A 24,710-nucleotide genomic window follows, 5' to 3' on the forward strand; every position below is an offset into this window, starting at 1 on the left:
ACGATGAGTGTGGGTTTAGTCCACGGCACGTTGGAACTATCACAGGCAGAGAATTTTAAACGAGTCTCATTAGCAGGATGTGTAAGAGTACAACGATGACAGGAGGAAACACAGTAATTGAATGTGAATCGAGGCTGACGAATATGAGCCACTGTGACAGGCACATGAGCCTGAGAGAGTGTAATGAGTAGTAGTCCACTAGTCAAACAATTATTTCTGTACAGTTGACTTTTTAACTAAAATAAATGTTGAAATATAGTGACTGAAGGCTTCTAGAGACAATATTTATACAAGTAAAGAACATTATTGATGCTTGTTGATTACAGATGATTAGTCATGATTATTACGATTAATTATTACAGCCACACCAAGTAGTCGATTAATGAATTAATTGATGTTATCTCATGTAGCATATAATAGCAGAGCTGTCTAGATTTTTGTCCTTTGTTAAGAAAATAAACATGCATTTGATTCCAAGGGCTTTCACACTTTATTCATTATTTACAACCTCTCCAAAACTAGCAAAAAATAGCAAAAATAAAATAGCAAACTTTTACATTACAGATGGAAATTGCCAAGTATGATCACTTATCATCCTCAGTAAGTAAAATTATATATTTAAAAGATAAACATTTTTACAAGCTTTTATTTTGAAGTGAATGTAACCTGTGCGTTACTAGGTTACACAAGACACTGTGAAGGCGTGAGTTCTTAAGGTAAGGACTCGCTCATAACTTAAACATATCTGTGCATAACTTATATTTAGAAGCACATTAGTAGAGAAATGACTTCATAAAAATAACTCTCTGATATCATCAAGTTTTGACAAGTAGTCTTTATGTTTGATTTGATTTCACTGAAGATAACCTTTCTTTCATTTTAGCTTGACTTGCTAGCATAAAGAGTTATCTAAAATTACATAATATCAGATTACACCCTACATTTTTATAGTGAGGTTATTAAATACTTACTAGACATAACTGTTGTATAAATTGTAAATTGTTGTTCTCACACAGTTCTCCGTTTCACATAAATAAAGCTATTTTTTGGTCATTGTTATTTCCATTAGCTTGCTAGCTGTTATTGCTAAATTCTGTTGTTAGCTTCAGAGCTAGCTACGTGCTAATTTCTACTCTAGGAAAATGATGGCAACCGCCGAGGAACAACACCAAACGGCTGCTGTGGTCATTCAGAAGGCCTGGAGGAGTTACTTGGTAGGGTTTTCTGTGACATTTGCGTTCATGTTAAAAAAGTTTATCCGACGTTTGCTCTTTTCAGTTCAGAGCCATCTTTGGTCATTACAAAGAGCTGATCGGCCTTTGCCACCATGGAGATCCTCAGATGATTCTCAAGACGGTTAACCCACGAGAGGTATTCCAAATATTGTACTTAAATGCATAAAAATGTGGTCATAACTGTGTCTTTGTCAGGGTGAGCTGCTGGACGCCGCTGCAGGAGTTTTCATCAGGTTTCGTCTGGGCGGGGTATGAGATTGTCCATTTTTATGCAATAGTCTATGTATCTAATTGTGTGTCTGAATCTTTCTCTTTTTAGACCACTTTTCCTCCCAGCATCTTCTATAAAATCTTCACGTATCGGCCGATAGCGGACCTGTGCGCCAGCAGTCCAAGGATCTATGCAAAGCTCCCCAATCGACAGAGTGAGCCGGCCAATGAGACGGAGGCTGCCCAGGCGGGACGGTACCAACGCTCTGAGAACAACAACTGGAGGCTCTATAGAAACATGGTAGAGGCGACGTACAGGATACTCAGATCATCTTAACATGCAGTATATGAAAAACTGTAGTGTCCGGTGAATTCTGACTACCGTATTTTCCGGAGTTTAAGTATATATGAAATCCAGGACCAAGAACCAATTCATAATAATAACGATTAGAGAACGAACAACATGGTGAATAGGTGTATTTATGCTAACGCTAACACCTTTGGCTACATGACGCACAGACAACGAACTGTGGTAAGTGTCTGGTATGTTAATGTAACATATGAACAGTTATTCAGATAACTATAGCATAAAGAACATGCTAACAAGTTTACCAAAGCATCAGTTTTACCCCAAATCACTAAATCCACTGAATTCTTCTTCCTCTGTGTCACTTCTAAACAACTCCACAAACTCCAGAGGTAGAGGAAGTGCAAATTCTTCTTCTGCGTCGCTTGGAGCCTAGAGCGCCCTCTTGTGGTTGTCAGTGTGAAAACAATCAACATGTGAAATGCAGTTGCCAGTGTGAAAATAACAAATAATATCACATATAAGTCGCTCTGGAGTATAACTCGCATCCTGGCCAAAACTATAAAAAAGGTGTGACTTATTATAATACGATAATGTAGACTTGACTCTCAAAACTGGCAGCACTTTCAACCAAAATTATCTCTTCGAAATCCTCTTTCTAACCATTCCACTTTGCTAATCGTTGCTTTTTTTATAACTTGAAAACCTGTAGTAATGATTGAGTGTATTCAATCGTTTAATTAACTGTATGTTCCTTTCACAGTTGGTTCCCAAAAGTGAATCAGCAGAGTGTGATGATGAAAAGAAAGTTGATTTTCGTTACACAAAACTGCAAAGGCGACAGGATTTAGTCCGGTGGAGGAAGAAGAAGAAAATTGAATGGCTCAAACAAATGTGAGTGGTTTACAAATGAGTACAAATAGTCATCTTCACACACCAATGACAGCATATGATGTTGAATTTAACAAATGTTTAGTTTCCCTATTTTCCCTCTTGGAAAATCATAAATCATAGACATAGAGATTACACGTGATTAGTGTTAAAATTGTGCGTCTGAGGCTCTTTTTACTCCTGTATGTTGTTTTGTGCAGGTACAGCCGCGGTCGCTTGGAAGCCGCGTCTCTGGTGGATAATTCAAAACAGGAAGTGGTGAACCGTTTGGAGAAGAACTCTGAAGATATAATGGACTGGGAGCTGAATGAACTTCTGGCCTGGTCGGACACGATCAACTTTGAAGAGTAAAGTATGCTCTTTTATCTTAATAATTTGTTGACTGTTGTTGGATATGAATGTATTTCTCCTTGTTTGTGCAGATACATGACTCAGTGGAGATGTTTAGCCTGTAGTCAGCCCTCAGAAAGGAGTATTGGTATGTCATTTTTACATTATTGTACAGCTCCATCTGCTGGTGTAGTTTAGTAGATCAAGCATTTTCATGGTTTCATTCTCATCCCAGGTCCGTTTCATTATGTTGGGTTGGCCACAGAAATTAAACCATCAGATTGATGCTCCTCTTCCTTTGTGCGATCAATAAAACAGACACGGGCCTGCAATATGAATACAATATTATTGTGAAATAATAACACATAATTTTGTTGGTTGAAATGTATGAAAAATTATATTTGAAAGGAGCATTCAGCTGAATGTTACTGGGAGATTAAACTTTAGGAATTTAGTAACTCGGATTTTGTTATGGCATGTTTAATAACCAACATGTAATAATTTACCAACCATGTTCATACAGATTTAATTATTTGTCTCTAGGGTTATCCAAAAAATCCAAACCCAGATATAAATCAATATGACAAAACTAGTATCGAAACGATATACTTTTGATCAAATATCGACAAATTGAAAAACTATGGATGAATTGGACCTTTTCTGAATAATCTAATATCAGAACTAATAAAAGAGCACATGGAAAGTATAAAAATAAAGTACCATGATTTTGTGTTGGAAGAAAACACATTATATTCTCTGAAAAGAGTTGTCGTCACCATTGTCATCACGGTATTATAATCCGTGCCAAGTAAGTCAAGTTTTACATTTTATTATCATGACAATGCTACACTACTGCTGTAATTTAAAATGTGTTCATGAATAAATTTACTCACACACATAAATTCAACACATTTTTAGTGAATAACTGTTTCATTTCTGCACATGAGGAGTGTTCCTGTACATCAGCTGTATGTTTCTCTGATTGCTGTGGACATATTTGATACTTCTGTTTATTAGTCTTTATTGAGTGGCTCCATCTCCACTGTCTATATCGCTTCCGACTGTCTGTCTGAAGGAGTCGGTGTGTGTGTGTCTTCACTGTGAAACTCCTCCAGGTTTTTACTTTTTCCCAAGGAGGTTTTGTAGTTTTACCTGGCCGATAAGGAGGGTCTAAGGACAGGGGAGCTTGGGACATTTGTCTAAGGACACGGGATGCTGGGACATTGCCAAGTCCATATGAACATTGTTCAATCTGTTTTTCTCTGTCTCCCTCGAGGGAGCGGCTGTTGTGATTTTAGGCGTTACAAAAATATACTGAATTGAATTGTCTCTAAAGCAAAAATGAGCCAGGAAAATGAGGGGGCACCCGGATTTGAACCGGGGACCTCTTGATCTGCAGTCAAATGCTCTACCACTGAGCTATACCCCCGTCGCATCAATTGAGTGTTACAATAGTATAACAATATGTGATGAAAAACCAGGTCGATGGTCCAGGTCGATGTGTAAACGGATACATTATTTATATTTGTATGACATTTTCTTGTTCGATTACTATGGATACTATTTTTGACGTATGGAGAGGCATTAACGTAGAAGAAGAAAGAAAAAAACCGGACATGCCTTGCGCCGGAAGTGGATTAAAGACACTCCAAAGCTACCGGAAGTTTCTTTTTTTTTACATTTAAGGTTTTATTTTAAAATTGGCCTACATTTTCCTTTTGTGGAGGAACGCAGTCTATTTGATTCCATTTATTTGTGCTTTATTTTCTCTTACATTGGAAAAGCAGCTAAATCCGAGAAGGACAGGGCAGCTCTCAATGTGACGGCGATGTGAGAAAGTGGTACAAACTTTAGAGAATGTGACGTCAGTAGCGGTCAGTAGCACAGCAGGGCACAGCTCCCTCTTTCTCTCTTGTTTATAGAATCATAGGTTTGAGACTGACTGCTCTGTGGTTCGTTTAAAACCCTCCATAAGCTCTGGTTTGAGCATGTTTGTTTTGAGACGAACCCGGAACCGTCTGAGTCACGTGATCAGCACTTTGACGTACGTGTTTCTAAGCGACAGTAGGTGGCGGTAATGTGACACACTTGGATACTCACCGCCAGAAATCACCAACGAAGAAGAAGAAAAAGGAAACTGCCAAAGCCGAAAAGAAAGCAACAAACAGAATCACGATGGTAAATATAAGCTTTATCAACAGTTTTATGGCAAATATTGTTGAACTATTTGACTGTGGACACGGTTTGTTTAAATGTTTACATATTTCCCTGCACTGAACACATACAGCGTAGTTCTGCCGTCAAATCGAGACGCGGATTTGACGAGTCATTGAAGCTAACCCATGCTAATGCACCGCTAGACTTGTAATTGCTGCCCATATTCTTTATTTTACGGGTGATTTATTGACACGGTTTGTATGTGTTTGCAATTATTTAACTGTATTTCTTCACATTGATCACAGGATTCGCGAGGGTTTAGTTCACAGATGAAAGACAGCGTCCCGGTGGCAGGTTTCTGTCCGCAGGGATCTTACGGACTCCAGGACGCACTCCGCAGTGGGTGAGTTTGCTTTTACTTTGCTTGTTTTAATGATAAATTCTCTCGACATTGTGTTTGAACTGCGTGTATTTTTTGCTTTGTTTCACAGGTTCAGCAGCATCAAAAATGAACTGCTTCCCAGTCACTCACTAGAGCTGTCAGAAAAGAACGTAAGTCCATTAAATGCATCGAAGTTAAACGTTTGAACAGATTTGTAGAAGTCGTATTTTATTTGTATTCTCTATAACAGTGGTTCCTAATATTTTTTTCTTGATTACACCCTAAATTTGTGTAATGGTAATTCTTAAACCATTTGCCGTTATATTGTTAATTATACTCATTAATTTACTATTGAAAATGTCCTCAAAAATCTATTTGTTTCTGCCCTTTTTTGGTTAATTTTCATGATCTGTTCACGTTTTGTGTGATACTTGACCCTCAACATTTACTGGCACATTTTAGCACATTCTCGACGCTTTGTTAATGTGTGTGTGTATATGTATGTATATGTATATATATCTATATCTAACTAACTAAATTATTTGATTATTTATTTAATAAATTAATAAAATAAAAATGTCGATACCGTACCCCAGGATGCCCGTACGTCTGGTTGATAAACACTGGTCTCTATGCCACCTCTTTTCTGATTTATGTTTAATATGCAATGAATAGTGAATTACATAACAAAATATAGATGCCCTTTAACTGAAGATCACAAAATATTACGTTGTTAGACAATTACAACTTCAGGTCAACAAGGTGATTATATGTCCTGTTTTCTTTAAAGCAGTTTCTGCTACTTTGTTATTCTTTTTCTTGTTTTCAGCACCAGCTAAACAAGGAAAAGATGAACTTATCCACAGTCAGAAACATCCAGGGTCTTCACGCGCCGCTCAAACTACAGATGGAGTACAGAGCAGCTCAACAGGTGCGTGCCCCAGGTCTCTCTTCTACTGTTTTATTTACAAGAACAAGAGGCAGTATCTAGTATCATGAAACGGTAACATGTGTGCAGGTAAACAAATGCACACAAGCTGCGCATCTTGCTATTTCTCTTTAAACAAGCGAAAAGTAATGCATTTTGTCCAACCAAATTGATCCTTGTCATTTGCAGATCCAGCGCCTGCCGTTCTTGCCCAGTTCAAACGTGGCGCTCGAATCACTGCGTGGAGGTGACGAAATGATCGGATTTGAAGACGTCCTCAATGGTAAAAGCCCTCACAATCGCCCTGCATATTTGTATAATGAGTGCTTATCAGTATTTGACCTTTTATTAAACTATTTCCATCGGTTTGTGTCTGTGCAGATCCGACTGAGAGTGAAATGATGGGGGAGCCACATCTTATGGTGGAATACAAACTTGGATTGCTGTAAATTTCAGTGGGTTTTCTATGCACAATGTTTCAAGGGTCCAGAATGGAAGCAAACGTTGAATTGTGGTATTTGTTATTAAACACTTGACTTTAATACTTTGTGGTCTTGTTTTTTTATTACGCAATCAAAGAAATGTCAATAATCTGGTATTTGGAGTTCATCTCTACTTTCTCTAAGAATAAAATCATAAAATATGCTGTCTTTTGTTTCTGCATCACAATGACACATGGATTTGCCATAATTTACTGTCAATGGCACTGTCAGACCATAAATGAATCATGGTCACGTCACATTTACATCAGATTATAATAGGCTATCATGAATAGGATATAATGAGTTTTAGAACTGAACTGGAAAATGGTATAGTTAAATAAATATTGGTGGTATAATACCTGTTGTAATCAAGTAGCAGTTTGTGAATAAATGTTGATAAAGACAGCAAGTAGAGCAGACTCGAGACAGAATTTACAACAAACATTTTTCTGAACCTATAAACACTAATCAAAATAAAGGAAAGATATTCCTTTATTTGTAAATGGTGACATTTTGGTGTTGCAATGCAAGTAGATACAGAAGAAAAGAGCAGATAACTTATAGGAAGCTTTAAAAAACACTTAATAGAAAAACTTTTATAAACAAAACTCCTATAGACAGAACCTCTTATTCTTAAGGAATAGAGGAAAAATAAAAAGATAAAATAAAAATAAGATAACATAGGACAAAATAATATGTTATATGCACATGAATATGACATGGTTTTTCATCATATATTTTTCTATGTCAAATAATAATTTCGGTGACATAAGAGGAGTTTTGCCCTACATGGGTTGCTAGGTAACGGTTATGGAATGTTAAAGATGTCATGATTTACAACCAGGAAGTAAAATTACAATCCTAAAATGGGACGAAGTTTAATAAAATTCTCATAAACTGCGTTTAAGTGAAATGTGTTGTCCAATCTGACACATTATAATGACAAAGCATGTTAAACTCTACAACGCTATTATTTATATCTGTAGAAAAAGTAAAAGGCTAGTCAAAGGCGGTGGTGTGGGGGGGAGAGAAGAAACTTGTAGGATCTGTAACTCACTGTGGCAATCAAATGAATCCGCACCACCATCGGACCAGCCGAGAAAAAACGGCACTACCGCCATTATTTATACCACAACAATTTTGACAACCACCTCACTCATGGTGTCACAGTTCATGTTTTAGTCTATTAATTCAATTCATTAGAAAGTTTGTCTAAGAACATACAGCCAGAAAACATGTTTAAATCAATGTTTGTTTACATTTACGTCGTACAAAAGCGGTATTTTTATTCTCGCTCTGGCTCGCAAAGCCTTATGGGTAAAGATCTTCCGCTGCCGTAACAATTTCTATTCAATTGCTTTTATTTACATCTGAAAAACATAAAATACAACATTCGTGTTATCACTTCAAGACCATGCATTCAATTGTAAGTTTTGCTGTGGATGAAGAGTGTTTAATTAGGTTTTAAATTGTAAATCTAAACAGGGCATTGCTATGTAATTTTCTGCAGACTCTAAATTGCTTTTAGTATTTTTAAACTTTCTATAATGTTCAACTAACGCTGTAAATTCTGTAGCTGTAAAGTACCTTTTATTTCTTCTATGATGCCGTAATTTGCCTTTGCCTTGGTTCATTATTTTCTCCGCTAGATGGCGCTGTTTACCCTCACAAGCGTCTCCTGGTGCAAGGTTTATTTGTAATTATTCATTCACTTTGTTAATCTTTTCCTCGAAACCGGATGGTGGCCATTAATCAAAGAGGAAGAAATGGATTACGGGGTGGAATTAACATGCAACAAAGCACATTTTAAAGTGTTTTCTCAAGACAAATGTTAACCTACTTGGCACTGCATGTTGTTGATGGTGCAGTTATAAACATTTAGTTTATTGCTTCAGGGATCTGAGCCCAGAGCTTGACTTTTCATAGTTGACTTCAAGATGGTGTTTTAACATAAGGCTGTCCAAGACCAAGGGTAAGAAAGACGTGCTGGATATGATTCTGATATAAGATGCTTTTGACATTATATGTTTTGTAGGCATATGTTTTTGTGTCCCCCCTATTCACACAATGGATTCATATCTTTATAATTAATTAATAATGATAAGTTGATTTAAAAAGCTGAACACATTTTTACATGCATAGCCTAATTAAACATATGCATATAAACTCCTCCAGCTAAGGTAGTCCAGTCATAGTTTTCAAATTATTCAAAGTAGGCTTTGAGGCTTTTGTTGGTGTCAATGAATTGCTAACAAAATATACTTTTGCATTAAACGTATTCATCTGGCTTTTTTAAAATATGTTTTTATTTCTAAAAAAGCACTGACATGTAACTTATTCTGGTGATGTCATCTGTTTTTTTCCCTTGAAACTGTGGAATATTCCAGGCAAACATCTCCATGGAGATGAGCAGGTGCCCTACATCTAAAGAGTGACTTTTCACCTTCACAACATATAAAACCCCTAAAGTCGCTTTTTCTTGAGTATACATATTCTGAATGTATTATTCCCTCCTCTACAAAGTGAACCCCTCCGTGTGTTAATTTGGCTTTTTACTCTGCAGTCGTCTCGGCAGACAAAGAGAGGACTGACAGACACCACAAAGACGTGACGGATCAGGCAGGACACCACCTCGTACAAGTGCTCCACTCTCCTGCAGGATGTGTGCTAATTGCTCTGCAATTGCTGTCACTCATGGATTTGTATCGGCAACATTCAAACGCTGGGTATAAAAGATTAGGCTCCTATAATGCCCCAAAACTGTACCTCAGACCGAGTTTACACAATGCAAGGACATCATTGAGACATTTTCTATTATCAGCAAATAACGAGGCCCATGTATAGCATACTATAGCATACTTTCCCATGTAAATGAGCAGGACTAACACAGGGAAGGTGTGAATAAAGCCAAAGCATGGCCAGCACCACTGCCCGTTTCTTTGGTTACACGCTTAGTTTCAGAGGTCACACTGTGCAGTTAAGTGGAGGTCAGTGAGCGTTCTGGAAATCTGAACATGACAATTTACTGGGAATTGAATGGGGCTTAATGTGTTTTTAAATAGAAAGTCTCTGGATATAAGATTTAATATCCTCAACACAGAGAAACAACAATGACAATGATGACATTAAACATCTAACATCTATTTTTAATTTTCAAAATTGCACATGTTTTTTATTTGCTCAAAACTGTCAGGAAAAACATGCCTTCTTACACTCTCCACAGATCTGACGTGTCACTCGGCCTTGTAGTGTCACCTGCTTGTCTTTGTGGTCGTTGGAACATTTCAAGCAGCTGTTTTTTGTTTTTGTTTTTCAAATCTCTCTTTTTTTCTCTCTCTTCCTCACTCTCTTTTCTTTTATTACTATTATTATTTTTTGTCGGTGTGTGCTTTGAAAACGTACAACTACAGAAGACGTACAACTACAGAAGACACACAACTACAGAAGACGTACAACTACAGAAGACGTACAACTACAGAAGACGTCCAGCTACAGAAAACGTACAACTACAGAAGACGTGCAACTACAGAAGACGTACAACTACAGAAGACGTACAACTACAGAAGACGTCCAGCTACAGAAAACGTACAACTACAGAAGACGTGCAACTACAGAAGACGTACAACTACAGAAGACGTACAACTACAGAAGACGTACAACTACAGAAGACGTACAACTACAGAAGACGTTCAACTACAGAAGACGTACAACTACAGAAGACGCACAACCACAGAAGACGTCCAGCTACAGAAAACATACAACTACAGAAGACGTGAAACTACAGAAGACGTGAAACTACAGAAGACGTCCAGCTACAGAAGACGTCCAGCTACAGAAAACATACAACTACAGAAGACGTACAACTACAGAAGACATACAACTACAGAAGACGTACAACTACAGAAAACGTACAACTACAGAAGACGTACAACTACAGAAGACATACAACTACAGAAGACGTACAACTACAGAAAACGTACAACTACAGAAGACGTACAACTACAGAAAACATACAACTACAGAAGACGTATAACTACAGAAGATGCACAACTACAGAAGACGTGAAACTACAGAAGACGTACAACTACAGAAGACGTACAACTACAGAAGACGTACAACTACAGAAGACGTACAACTACAGAAGACGTGAAACTACAGAAGACGTACAACTACAGAAGACGCACAGCTACAGAAAACGTACAACTACAGAAGACGTACAACTACAGAAGACGTACAACTACAGGAAACGTACAACTACAGAAGACGCACAGCTACAGAAGACGTGAAACTACAGAAGACGTACAACTACAGAAGACGCACAGCTACAGAAAACGTACAACTACAGAAGACGTACAACTACAGAAGACGTACAACTACAGGAAACGTACAACTACAGAAGACGTACAACTACAGAAGATGTACAACTACAGAAGACGTACAACTACAGAAGACGTACAACTACAGAAGACGTACAACTACAGGAAACGTACAACTACAGAAGACGCACAACTACAGAAGACGTACAACTACAGAAGATGTACAACTACAGAAGACGTACAACTACAGAAGACGTACAACTACAGAAGACGTACAACTACAGAAGACGTCCAGCTACAGAAGACGCACAGCTACAGAAAACGTCCAGCTACAGAAGACGCACAGCTACAGAAAACGTACAACTACAGAAGACGTACAACTACAGAAGACGCACAACTACAGAAGACGCACAGCTACAGAAGACGTACAACTACAGAAGACGTACGACTACAGAAGATGTATAACTACAGAAGACGTGAAACTACAGAAGACGTACAACTACAGAAGATGCACAACTACAGAAGACGTTCAACTACAGAAGACGTGAAACTACAGAAGACGTACAACTACAGAAGACGTACAACTACAGAAGACGTACAACTACAGAAGACGTACAACTACAGAAGACGTCCAGCTACAGAAAACGTACAACTACAGAAGACGTCCAGCTACAGAAAACATACAACTACAGAAGACGTACAACTACAGAAGACGTACAACTACAGAAGACGCACAGCCACAGAAAACGTACAACTACAGGAAACGCCATAAAACACTGGAAGAAGAAGAAGAAGAAGAAGAAGAAGAAGAAGAAGAAGAAGAAGAAGAAGAAGCAAAGCAACAACATCTCCTTTCAAACCCTCCACCAGAAACACATTGCACCTTACAGAATGAGAATGAGCAGGATTAGAAACAAACAACACCTTCAGATGGATGTGCGTCAGATGCAGCCATTATGACAGCTGAAGAAGTCAAATTAGCCCTTAACAAGAAACCCTATACAAACGACAGCCCCATTTTCACGCTTCACCTCACAATCCCGTTTGTGTCGGATATATTTTCCCATTTCCATTCACTCTCGAACAGAACACCTGGTGCAGAGAAGTCCACAAATAGCTGTCGATTGGTGCCGTTTTGCTCAAATAGCTCGATTCCCGCAGCGCCTCAGCGGGTGGGAGTTGCTACTATTTATTGACGCTATTCTATAGACTCCAGCAGCACCGCGCAGTCAACCCACGTGTTTGGGAAGTTTGCGGAACATTAGTGGGTAAATGTAAACCAGGTTAGAATGCGTGGAGTCCAAAAATACTGTACAGACACATTTTTAGAGTAAAGAAGACGTACAACTACAGAAGACGTACAACTACAGAAGACGTTCAACTACAGAAGACGTACAACTACAGAAGACGCACAACCACAGAAGACGTCCAGCTACAGAAAACATACAACTACAGAAGACGTGAAACTACAGAAGACGTGAAACTACAGAAGACGTCCAGCTACAGAAGACGTCCAGCTACAGAAAACATACAACTACAGAAGACGTACAACTACAGAAGACATACAACTACAGAAGACGTACAACTACAGAAAACGTACAACTACAGAAGACGTACAACTACAGAAGACATACAACTACAGAAGACGTACAACTACAGAAAACGTACAACTACAGAAGACGTACAACTACAGAAAACATACAACTACAGAAGACGTATAACTACAGAAGATGCACAACTACAGAAGACGTGAAACTACAGAAGACGTACAACTACAGAAGACGTACAACTACAGAAGACGTACAACTACAGAAGACGTGAAACTACAGAAGACGTACAACTACAGAAGACGCACAGCTACAGAAAACGTACAACTACAGAAGACGTACAACTACAGAAGACGTACAACTACAGGAAACGTACAACTACAGAAGACGCACAGCTACAGAAGACGTGAAACTACAGAAGACGTACAACTACAGAAGACGCACAGCTACAGAAAACGTACAACTACAGAAGACGTACAACTACAGAAGACGTACAACTACAGGAAACGTACAACTACAGAAGACGTACAACTACAGAAGATGTACAACTACAGAAGACGTACAACTACAGAAGACGTACAACTACAGAAGACGTACAACTACAGGAAACGTACAACTACAGAAGACGCACAACTACAGAAGACGTACAACTACAGAAGATGTACAACTACAGAAGACGTACAACTACAGAAGACGTACAACTACAGAAGACGTACAACTACAGAAGACGTCCAGCTACAGAAGACGCACAGCTACAGAAAACGTCCAGCTACAGAAGACGCACAGCTACAGAAAACGTACAACTACAGAAGACGTACAACTACAGAAGACGCACAACTACAGAAGACGCACAGCTACAGAAGACGTACAACTACAGAAGACGTACGACTACAGAAGATGTATAACTACAGAAGACGTGAAACTACAGAAGACGTACAACTACAGAAGATGCACAACTACAGAAGACGTTCAACTACAGAAGACGTGAAACTACAGAAGACGTACAACTACAGAAGACGTACAACTACAGAAGACGTACAACTACAGAAGACGTACAACTACAGAAGACGTCCAGCTACAGAAAACGTACAACTACAGAAGACGTCCAGCTACAGAAAACATACAACTACAGAAGACGTACAACTACAGAAGACGTACAACTACAGAAGACGCACAGCCACAGAAAACGTACAACTACAGGAAACGCCATAAAACACTGGAAGAAGAAGAAGAAGAAGAAGAAGAAGAAGAAGAAGAAGAAGAAGAAGAAGAAGAAGAAGAAGAAGAAGAAGCAAAGCAACAACGTCTCCTTTCAAACCCTCCACCAGAAACACATTGCACCTTACAGAATGAGAATGAGCAGGATTAGAAACAAACAACACCTTCAGATGGATGTGCGTCAGATGCAGCCATTATGACAGCTGAAGAAGTCAAATTAGCCCTTAACAAGAAACCCTATACAAACGACAGCCCCATTTTCACGCTTCACCTCACAATCCCGTTTGTGTCGGATATATTTTCCCATTTCCATTCACTCTCGAACAGAACACCTGGTGCAGAGAAGTCCACAAATAGCTGTCGATTGGTGCCGTTTTGCTCAAATAGCTCGATTCCCGCAGCGCCTCAGCGGGTGGGAGTTGCTACTATTTATTGACGCTATTCTATAGACTCCAGCAGCACCGCGCAGTCAACCCACGTGTTTGGGAAGTTTGCGGAACATTAGTGGGTAAATGTAAACCAGGTTAGAATGCGTGGAGTCCAAAAATACTGTACAGACACATTTTTAGAGAGGTTGTGCAACGGAAAAGCTGAGAGTTTTTGCCCACTCCTGTGTGTTCTTTGTGGGCGGTGGATGTGTGTCTTCATCAATTGTGGCAGTAACACAATCTGAAGCGGCAGCCCACACCCCGTAAAAGACAAGCCTCGCTCCCACACGGAAATCAAATGCCAAAAATCACTTGTCTTTGCCGGGCCACATCTGACAGACGGTCAAATGTCACAGTCGTGTCTCCCTCGTCTGCAGCGTTTCATGTGCAGCCAAAGTCAATAAAGTGTTTATGGTGGAAGTTGAGCGATCACACAGAGAAGAAGACGGTAAATGACCAGGTTTCCTCCTTCCAAAAGTCAAAATCCATCGAAAGTGAGTTTATGCAAATGTAGAGTTCCGGTCACAATATTATGTGACACGACAAAATGTGCATTACAAACAAGCCAATGGAATTATAGATATGGATTTATATCAAGGCAAGATTGTCTAATATGAGAAGTATAAATATGAATTAGTTTATCACAGTTGGAGATGGACAATTTTATGGATTTTTTTTAACTGATATCCAATATTTGGCTTGCTGCTGATGCCGATAACTGATATTTGCTGATACCGATGTTTAGATCCATAGCAAGGACAACAAATGTATTTCAAACTGAAGTGAAGTTCGCAATTTGCGGTGATATTGGAATCGGCCCATATCTGGTGCCAATATTTATTCTTATCTTTTTTTGGAACAGACTAGTGAGTATGAATGGAAATGAAAGAGCAAGTAGGCTTGAATCACAATCTCGTGACAAATTATTTAGTTATTTTTAACCCATTAACCCATTTTCTCTTCAGATCGAATAAAAAGGTTCATATATTCACACGTTATGGTAATGATTCATAACTATATCACATTTGACACAATAACACGACTGCGACGTTCATCAAAATAAAATAGTATGTGGAAGACTTTCAATTTTCCAAAAGCTCTATAGCTAGGCAACAGTATACTAGTAGTCTTGAGTATAAAGTGTCTTAAACCAATGAGGAAATGAACAACGCCACATTAATCTGAGGATGCCTCTATTTTCTCTGAATGCTTCTTTTTAATGAGATGGAGGAGAAGAACTGCTTTGCCTGATGTTTATGCACAGATCCATCTTTATCTGGCCTGACAACCAGAGCCACAGCAGCATCCTCCAGCTCTGAGGCGCTGCCAATGAAACCTATGAGAGCGTGGAGGCCTGCAGGCTGTGTGAGGAGAGGGGCATATACACACTCTAGAGGAGAGGCCTGCAGGCTGTGTGAGGAGAGGGGCATATACACACTCTAGAGGAGAGGCCTGCAGGCTGTGTGAGGAGAGGGGCATATACACACTCTAGAGGAGAGGCCTGCAGGCTGTGTGAGGAGAGGGGCATATACACACTCTAGAGGAGAGGCCTGCAGGCTGTGTGAGGAGAGGGGCATATACACACTCTAGAGGAGAGGCCTGCAGGCTGTGTGAGGAGAGGGGCATATACACACTCTAGAGGAGAGGGGCATTTAAACACTCTAGAGGAGAGGGGCATTTACACACACTAGAGGAGAGGGGCATATACACACACTAGAGGAGAGGGGCATTTACACACACTAGAGGAGAGGGGCATTCACACACTCTAGAGGAGAGGGGCATATACACACTCTAGAGGAGAGGGGCATTTACACACTCTAGAGGAGAGGGGCATTTACACACTCTAGAGGAGAGGGGCATATACACACTCTAGAGGAGAGGGGCATTTACACACTCTAGAGGAGAATGGCATTTACACACACTAGAGGAGAGGGGCATATACACACTCTAGAGGAGAGGGGCATTTACACACACTAGAGGAGAGGGGCATTTACACACTCTAGAGGAGAGGGGCATATACACACTCTAGAGGAGAGGGGCATTTACACACACTAGAGGAGAGGGGCATTTACACACTCTAGAGGAGAGGGGCATATACACACTCTAGAGGAGAGGGGCATTTACACACACTAGAGGAGAGGGGCATTTACACACTCTAGAGGAGAGGGGCATATACACACTCTAGAGGAGAGAGGCATTTACACACTCTAGAGGAGAGGGGCATTTACACACACTAGAGGAGAGGGGCATTTACACACTCTAGAGGAGAGGGGCATTTACACACACTAGAGGAGAGAGGCATTTACACACACTAGAGGAGAGGGGCATTTACACACTCTAGAGGAGAGGGGCATATACACAGTCTAGAGGAGAGGGGCATTTACACACACTAGAGGAGAGGGGCATTTACACACACTAGAGGAGAGGGGCATTTACACACACTAGAGGAGAGAGGCATATACACACTCTAGAGGAGAGAGGCATTTACACACTCTAGAGGAGAGGGGCATTTACACACACTAGAGGAGAGGGGCATTTACACACTCTAGAGGAGAGGGGCATTTACACACACTAGAGGAGAGAGGCATTTACACACACTAGAGGAGAGGGGCATTTACACACACTAGAGGAGAGGGGCATTTACACACACTAGAGGAGAGGGGCATTTACACACACTAGAGGAGAGAGGCATATACACACTCTAGAGGAGAGAGGCATTTACACACTCTAGAGGAGAGGGGCATTTACACACACTAGAGGAGAGGGGCATTTACACACTCTAGAGGAGAGGGGCATTTACACACACTAGAGGAGAGGGGCATTTACACACACTAGAGGAGAGGGGCATTTACACACTCTAGAGGAGAGGGGCATATACACAGTCTAGAGGAGAGGGGCATTTACACACACTAGAGGAGAGGGGCATTTACACACTCTAGAGGAGAGGGGCATTTACACACACTAGAGGAGAGAGGCATTTACACACACTAGAGGAGAGGGGCATTTACACACACTAGAGGAGAGGGGCATTTACACACACTAGAGGAGAGGGGCATTTACACACACTAGAGGAGAGAGGCATATACACACACTAGAGGAGAGGGGCATTTACACACTCTAGAGGAGAGGGGCATTTACACACACTAGAGGAGAGAGGCATTTACACACACTAGAGGAGAGGGGCATTTACACACTCTAGAGGAGAGGGGCATTTACACACACTAGAGGAGAGGGGCATTTACACACACTAGAGGAGAGGGGCATTTACACACACTAGAGGAGAGGGGCATTTACACACACTAGAGGAGAGGGGCATTTACACACACTAGAGGAGAGGGGCATTTACACACACTAGAGGAGAGAGGCATATACACACACTAGAGGAGAGGGGCATTTACACACACTAGAGGAGAGAGGCATATACACACACTAGAGGAGAGGGGCATTTACACACTCTAGAGGAGAGGGGCATTTACACACACTAGAGGAGAGAGGCATTTACACACACTAGAGGAGAGGGGCATTTACACACACTAGAGGAGAGGGGCATTTACACACACTAGAGGAGAGGGGCATTTACACACACTAGAGGAGAGAGGCATATACACACACTAGAGGAGAGGGGCATTTACACACACTAGAGGAGAGGGGCATTTACACACACTAGAGGAGAGAGGCATATACACACTCTAGAGGAGTGGGGCATATACACACACTAGAGGAGAGGGGCATTTACACACACTAGAGGAGAGGGGCATTTACACACACTAGAGGAGAGAGGCATATACACACTCTAGAGGAGTGGGGCATATACACACACTAGAGGAGAGGGGCATTTACACACACTAGAGGAGAGGGGCATTTACACACACTAGAGGAGAGGGGCATTTACACACACTAGAGGAGAGGGGCATTTACACACACTAGAGGAGAGGGGCATTTACACACACTAGAGGAGAGAGGCATATACACACTCTAGAGGAGTGGGGCATATACACACACTAGAGGAGAGAGGCATTTACACACTCTAGAGGAGTGGGGCATATACACACACTAGAGGAGAGGGGCATTTACACACACTAGAGGAGAGAGGCATATACACACACTAGAGGAGAGTTGTCTTGGTGAGCGTTCCAGAACTGTTGCTTTATCAAAAAGAAAGTTAAAGAATCAAACAATGAAACAATGAAAAGCTAATTAAATAATGCTCAAAGGAATTTAGCAAATGGATTAATGTCCCAGAGCAGCCCCTGTACTTACACCTTCATTCTCGGAGAGGAAAAACTACAGAAATCCTTTGGGACAAAGTAGAATCCTCGAGGAGAATCACAATGAAGGAGAGATCCTACTTCCTCGGACGGACAGGTTGCAGATGGTTCAGGACTGACGTGCTTCCATTTGGGCTTTCAAGCCAGAACTGCTAAAGAGGAGAGAGGGTGGTTTATCTAGTGTAGAGGGAGTTCATCCAGGCAGATGAGAGGCAGTTCATCTAGTGTAGAGAGTTCATCCAGGCAGATGAGAGGCAGTTCATCTAGTGTAAAGAGAGTTCATCCAGGCAGATGAGAGGCAGTTCATCTAGTGTAAAGAGAGTTCATCCAGGCAGATGAGGGGCAGTTCATCTGGTTTAGAAAGAGTTAATCCAGGCAGATGAGGGGCAGTTCATCTAGTGTAAAGAGAGTTCATCCAGGCAGATGAGGGGCAGTTCACCTGGTTTAGAAAGAGTTCATCCAGGCAGATGAGGGGCAGTTCATCTGGTGTAGAAAGAGTTCATCCAGGCAGATGAGGGGCAGTTTATCTAGTGTAAAGAGAGTTCATCCAGGCAGATGAGGGGCAGTTCATCTAGTGTAAAGAGAGTTCATCCAGGCAGATGAGGGGCAGTTCACCTGGTTTAGAAAGAGTTCATCCAGGCAGATGAGGGGCAGTTCATCTGGTGTAGAAAGAGTTCATCCAGGCAGATGAGGGGCAGTTTATCTAGTGTAAAGAGAGTTCATCCAGGCAGATGAGGGGCAGTTCATCTAGTGTAAAGAGAGTTCATCCAGGCAGATGAGGGGCAGTTCACCTGGTTTAGAAAGAGTTCATCCAGGCAGATGAGGGGCAGTTCATCTGGTGTAGAAAGAGTTCATCCAGGCAGATGAGGGGCAGTTTATCTAGTGTAAAGAAGAGTTAATCCAGGCAGATGAGAGGCAGTTTATCTAGTGTAAAGAGAGTTCATCCAGGCAGATGAGGGGCAGTTCATCTGGTGTAGAAAGAGTTCATCCAGGCAGATGAGGGGCAGTTTATCTAGTGTAAAGAAGAGTTAATCCAGGCAGATGAGAGGCAGTTTATCTAGTGTAAAGAGAGTTCATCCAGGCAGATGAGAGGCAGTTTATCTAGTGTAAAGAAGAGTTCATCCAGGCAGATGAGAGGCAGTTTATCTAGTGTAAAGAGAGTTCATCCAGGCAGATGAGAGGCAGTTTATCTAGTGTAAAGAGAGTTAATCCAGGCAGATGAGGGGCATCTACAGGTCAGGGTCATGAGATGGGTTGTTTATGTGCAACATGGATTCCTTAGACTTCAACTCGTCTCTTGTTCACCACTACGTTATGGGAGTGGATTTGGTCCAATACGTTTTATTGATGGAAAGAGGTACTTTTATTCATAACCCTAGATTTGTTTAACTTGCACTTTTTTCTGGCACTTAAAATCTATTTAGGGGTGTTTTTTGTTTGATAAGCTATGGGCTTGCATGCTGGACTTAAATGAAATGAAACATCTTTATCTTTTTTAGTTAGGGTTTATTGCCATTATATGACTGGATTACAACCTAAATATTTATGATTATTGATTAACCAAATGATTTTGATGTGTTGACGTTCTTTGGATCAATGTTGATGGATTCTGTAGTTGATATAATGAAAACCAAGAACAAGAAGCGCTGAGGTTGACGATTGTGCTCCAAACCATCACAGCTTGACCATTTTCAACCATGTCAGAGGCTGAAGGGTTAATTTTCTCACTATTAGAGGCTCACATTCATACATGCCAGGTGGGTCAAGTGTCTTGCCCAAGGATACAACAACAATAGACACTGATCCAAGCAGGAATAAGCTGGATAACTTTGCCCCTTGACAGCACTTGGTTTTCCCATAATCTATTGACTATAACATGTCCCATTATGATGAAACTACCGTCATTTTGTTGCTTAAAGACTTTAGATTTAAGGTTGAAATCGACACCAGTTGAACGTTAATTATAATGACGTGTTAAAATATTAATCCAGTGCAGCATGTCAGACGTTTCAGGGCTTTGAACCTTCAATTTGTGAAAATGCAGGTTTGTGTGGGATCAAAGCTGTTCTTGACTGTCTCGCTCCGCTCACAGTAGGAAGTCCGTCCCTGGACTCAATCCTCTCTCCCAGCTGCTTTTAGTGATGTAACTCTATAGGCGCCATACGGGACGTGGAAGAGGATGGACCGGAAAGCAAAACCAGAGCCATGCAGAAACAAAACCAGGATTTTAAAACTTTTTTTTAACGATTACGAGTGGACAGGTAGTTTTACAGGAGAGAACGCGAAGCAAATACGACCGCGTCAGTGAGAAAATATTATAAACCTCAAAATGTTGACTGACACCCATTATTCAGGGACAATCAGTGCCTGAGCAATAGAGTTTTTTTGGATGTTGGAGGTGCCTGCAGTGATATATCAGTGAATATATTTAGTAGAGGTGGGACACTGTCATTGTTTTGTACGTTTAAAGTAAGGCTACGTTCACCCTGCAGGTTTTGATTATTTTTTGAGAGAAGTGGGTCACATTTAGCCATGAAAAATGTGTCATTCATATTCATAATCATGTGCAATACTGTTTTTTTCAATATTCTCTGTCCATATAACAGCTGTAAATTAGAGTGTCACTATTGGGTACACATGGGTCTATGGGGAGTGGGCGGGGCATCCCGACGAAATAGGGAGTGACGAGCGCGTAAGCGCTCGTAATGATGATTCCACCCCATGGCGGCATGGGGAAGGTTTAGAGCTTTCAAACGATGTATCATTTGTTGTTATAGTGCAAATGGCTATATTGTTTTTGCTAAAAATATTATTAGGCCCGAGCGCCACAAGCTGGCGAGAGGCCTATCAATCTCGTAAGGCCGTGCGAAGCACGGCTGCGAAAGTGCGCACATAGTGCGCACGAAATCGAGCGCGAAGCGCTCGCCCACTTCCAAACACTCACTAACGCACTCCTCCACTCACGCACGCCCCGTGCATACTAATTAGTAGTAGGAAAATGGAACATTACCTCTATACAGTAATAATGTTCAATTTTTGCATTACATGCTTATATGCACGGAACATGCAAGAGATGGGGAACGTATTCGTGAGCTACTTAGCTACTGAGTGCTTTATATATTTAGAATCAGTTGTTAAACTCTTTGCCCTAAACCTACTTGAAGTGAAATAAATTCATTTGGCGAAATAGCGCCCCCTACAGATTTTATATGGAGGTTAAATGTTTAGTTTTGCGAAATTATATGAAATTTGACACACAACTCAATTTTGGCATCCCCATCAAAAAAGTCAATTAGACCCATGTCATAATTGTTATGGCGTTGCCGTAACGATGACCGAAACCTTTCATGTTATTCCAATGGGGAAATCGCCAGAACATGTTTACACTTTAGACTTTCACAAACTCCTCTTAGGGCGTCAGCCCTATTAACCTGAAATTTGGTGAGACTCATCTTCAGGGGTGGACCATCAAAAGTTATCCACATTTTTATTCAAAGAGTCACGGTGTCTGTGCGGCAAAGCCGCACATTTTGCCAAGAATTCAAAATAAAATAGCTTTTTGATGGTAAAACAAAGGGGAGAAGATGTGACAGCGTCACAGATTCAGCAGTAGGCGTAATAAAAGGACAATTGGGGTGCGTTAGCGCCCCCTCCTCTTGCGGCGTGGCGGCGGTGTGGCGGCGGCGTGGCGAGGGCCGATCATTGCCGCTTGCGGCTATATTTAGGCCCGAGCCCCAGCAGGGCGGAGGGCCTATTGCTCCCGCAACGCTGTCGGTACCCCGTTGCCCCTGGCAAGTACAGTGAACTAGCCCATGCCGAAGGCATGGATCATGCATACTTACTCCTGCTATGACAGAAAAAGTCAACAATGAGTGAATGGGCGTAGCCCATTCACTCATTGTTGACAACAAAACCCTCCTGGCATCGTCCCGTAAGCGAGAGTCCATGCCGCAGGCATGGGCCATGCTTGTATCTGCTCAAATCAATGGAAGTCTATGGGGAGTGGGTGGGGCATCCCGACGGAATAGGAAGTTTTTGCTAAAAATATTATTATTTTTTTAATTGTTCTTCTTCTGCGCTTTGAGCTCTAATTTGACGCCCTGAACATGCTCAAAAACTCACCAAACTTTGCCCAAAATTCAGAATCGGCGAAAATCATCCTGATCATAAAAGTATATAAAGCGTAGCCGTAGCGATGACAGAAACATCCCATGTTATCCCTATGGGGAAACCGCAAAATCTCTAAAATGACCACATTTTTACACTTCACACTTGAACAAACTCCTCCTAGGGCGATTACCCGATCAAGTTCATATTTGGGGAGAATCATCTACACAAGCGGGGCATCAAAAGTTGTCCATATTTTGATAGTACTACGGTCTCTGTGCGGTAGAGCCGCAAATATATGTCACAAATGGGAAAAACGCCAAATCCTTGAAATGTTCACATTTATGCTTCACACTTTAATGAACTCCTCTGTGGGCAATAGCTCGATCAAGCTCATATTTTGGGAAAATAATCTACACAAGCGGAGCATCAAAAGTTATCCATATTTTTATTCCAAGTGTCACGTCTCTGTGCGCTGGAGCTGCACATTTGACCGACATTTGTGTTCATTTGCACTGGTTAAGCACAGCATTGTACATGTACAATGTGTCACTGTCTTAGTTCTTAGACAATTGCGTTAGCGCCAACGCTGTAAAATGCAGAGAGCAGAGTCGGAAGGCCGGCGGCCCGCGAGGGCCGTTGGATGCCGCTTGCGGCTTTAATTTTTCTTGTTCTTCTGCTTTTTGAGCTCTAATTTTACCCCCTGAACATGCTCAAAAACTCACCAAACTTTGCCCAAAATTCAGAATCGGCGAAAAATTAGATTTTTTCTGGGCCATTTTTTTTTTCGTTAAAAAATGGCGCGACAGCGCCACCGACAAAAGTCAAAATACATTGCGCCTATGGGAGACGCCCCGAGGTCAACTTTGGCGTAAAGCTACGAAATTCGGGACACGCATTCCTCTTGTGAAGACAAAAAAAAAATATTATTGTGGCCACGCCCCCAGACTTACCCTATGGCCGCCATCTTCCTTTGAAAATGAAAACACGCTGTGTTAGCCATTTTGTTCACGTCAAACTTTGACGAACTCCTCCTAGGGCGTTTTGCCCACCGACTTCAAAATTGGCGTACGTTCTCTGGACAAGTGGGGCATCTAAAGTTATCAAATTTTTTGAGATACCTTTTACGGTCTAACAAGTAAAACAAAGGGGAGAAGATGTGACAGCGTCACAGATTCAGCAGTAGGCGTAATAAAAGGACCATTGGGGCGCGTTAGCGCCCCCTCCTCTTGCGGCGTGGCGAGGGCCGATCATTGCCGCTTGCGGCTTTAATTATTATTATTATTATTAGGCCCGATTGCCACAAGCTGGCGAGAGGCCTATTAATCTCGTAAGGCCGTGCGAAGCACGGCTGTGAAAGTGCGCACGTAGTGCGCACGAAATCGAGCGCGAAGCGCTCGCCCACTTCCAAACACTCACTAACGCACTCCTTCACTCATGCACGCCCCGTGCATACTAATTAGTAGTAGGAAAATGGAACATTACCGTTGTAAACGGGCGAAGCTCGTGCAAAAGTGCGCACTAAACGAGCACTTTACATTGAGATGGCGACCGCGAAGCGGTCGTCATCCCCATATAAAGCACTCATTTGCGCTAAGTAGCTCACGAATACGTTCCCCATCTCTTGCATGTTCCGTGCATATAAGCATGTAATGCAAAAATTGAACATTATTACTGTATAGAGGGCCAAAAACACAAAGTGGGCGGAGCCCACTCAAAATTAACGAAAGTACCCGTCAGTGACCAGGGACCCACACCATGAGGTAGGAAAGCGCGAGCGCTTTCCGAAAATGTATAGTTTATGATATTTGAAAAATGGGAAACATTGTTTTTGCATCGGAATATTATTAGGCCCGAGCCCCAGCAGGGCGGAGGGCCTATTGCTCCCGCAACGCTGCCGAAGG

The 24,710-nt window shown here is 41.4% G+C and overlaps 2 protein-coding genes and 1 non-coding gene across 3 annotated transcripts; 2 read left to right on the forward strand and 1 right to left on the reverse strand.

Annotated features, from left to right (window-relative positions):
• The first annotated feature begins 1,142 nt into the window (after positions 1–1,142).
• cunh11orf65 (chromosome unknown C11orf65 homolog) lies at positions 1,143–3,305 on the forward strand. The gene is made up of 8 exons (XM_072451319.1): positions 1,143–1,214; positions 1,279–1,371; positions 1,431–1,484; positions 1,555–1,746; positions 2,516–2,646; positions 2,844–2,990; positions 3,066–3,121; positions 3,209–3,305. Exons 1-8 carry the CDS (start codon positions 1,143–1,145, stop codon positions 3,256–3,258), a joined length of 795 nt encoding a protein of 264 aa, XP_072307420.1. The 3' UTR covers positions 3,259–3,305.
• Positions 3,306–4,330: 1,025 nt separating this feature from the next.
• On the reverse strand, positions 4,331–4,402 carry trnac-gca (transfer RNA cysteine (anticodon GCA)). Its single transcript has one exon. It is a non-coding gene; the product is annotated as a tRNA-Cys (tRNA).
• A 662-nt stretch (positions 4,403–5,064) lies between these two features.
• On the forward strand, positions 5,065–6,980 carry pomp (proteasome maturation protein). Its single transcript, XM_072451320.1, has 6 exons — positions 5,065–5,151; positions 5,436–5,533; positions 5,622–5,682; positions 6,342–6,443; positions 6,630–6,723; positions 6,822–6,980. Exons 1-6 carry the CDS (start codon positions 5,149–5,151, stop codon positions 6,887–6,889), a joined length of 426 nt encoding a protein of 141 aa, XP_072307421.1. The 5' UTR covers positions 5,065–5,148; the 3' UTR covers positions 6,890–6,980.
• The last annotated feature ends 17,730 nt before the right edge of the window (positions 6,981–24,710 follow it).

This window comes from Eucyclogobius newberryi, unplaced genomic scaffold, assembly GCF_026437365.1.
Source record: "Eucyclogobius newberryi isolate DKJ021-1_F unplaced genomic scaffold, fEucNew1.0.hap1 SCAF_18, whole genome shotgun sequence".
Lineage (NCBI taxonomy): Eukaryota > Metazoa > Chordata > Actinopteri > Gobiiformes > Gobiidae > Eucyclogobius > Eucyclogobius newberryi.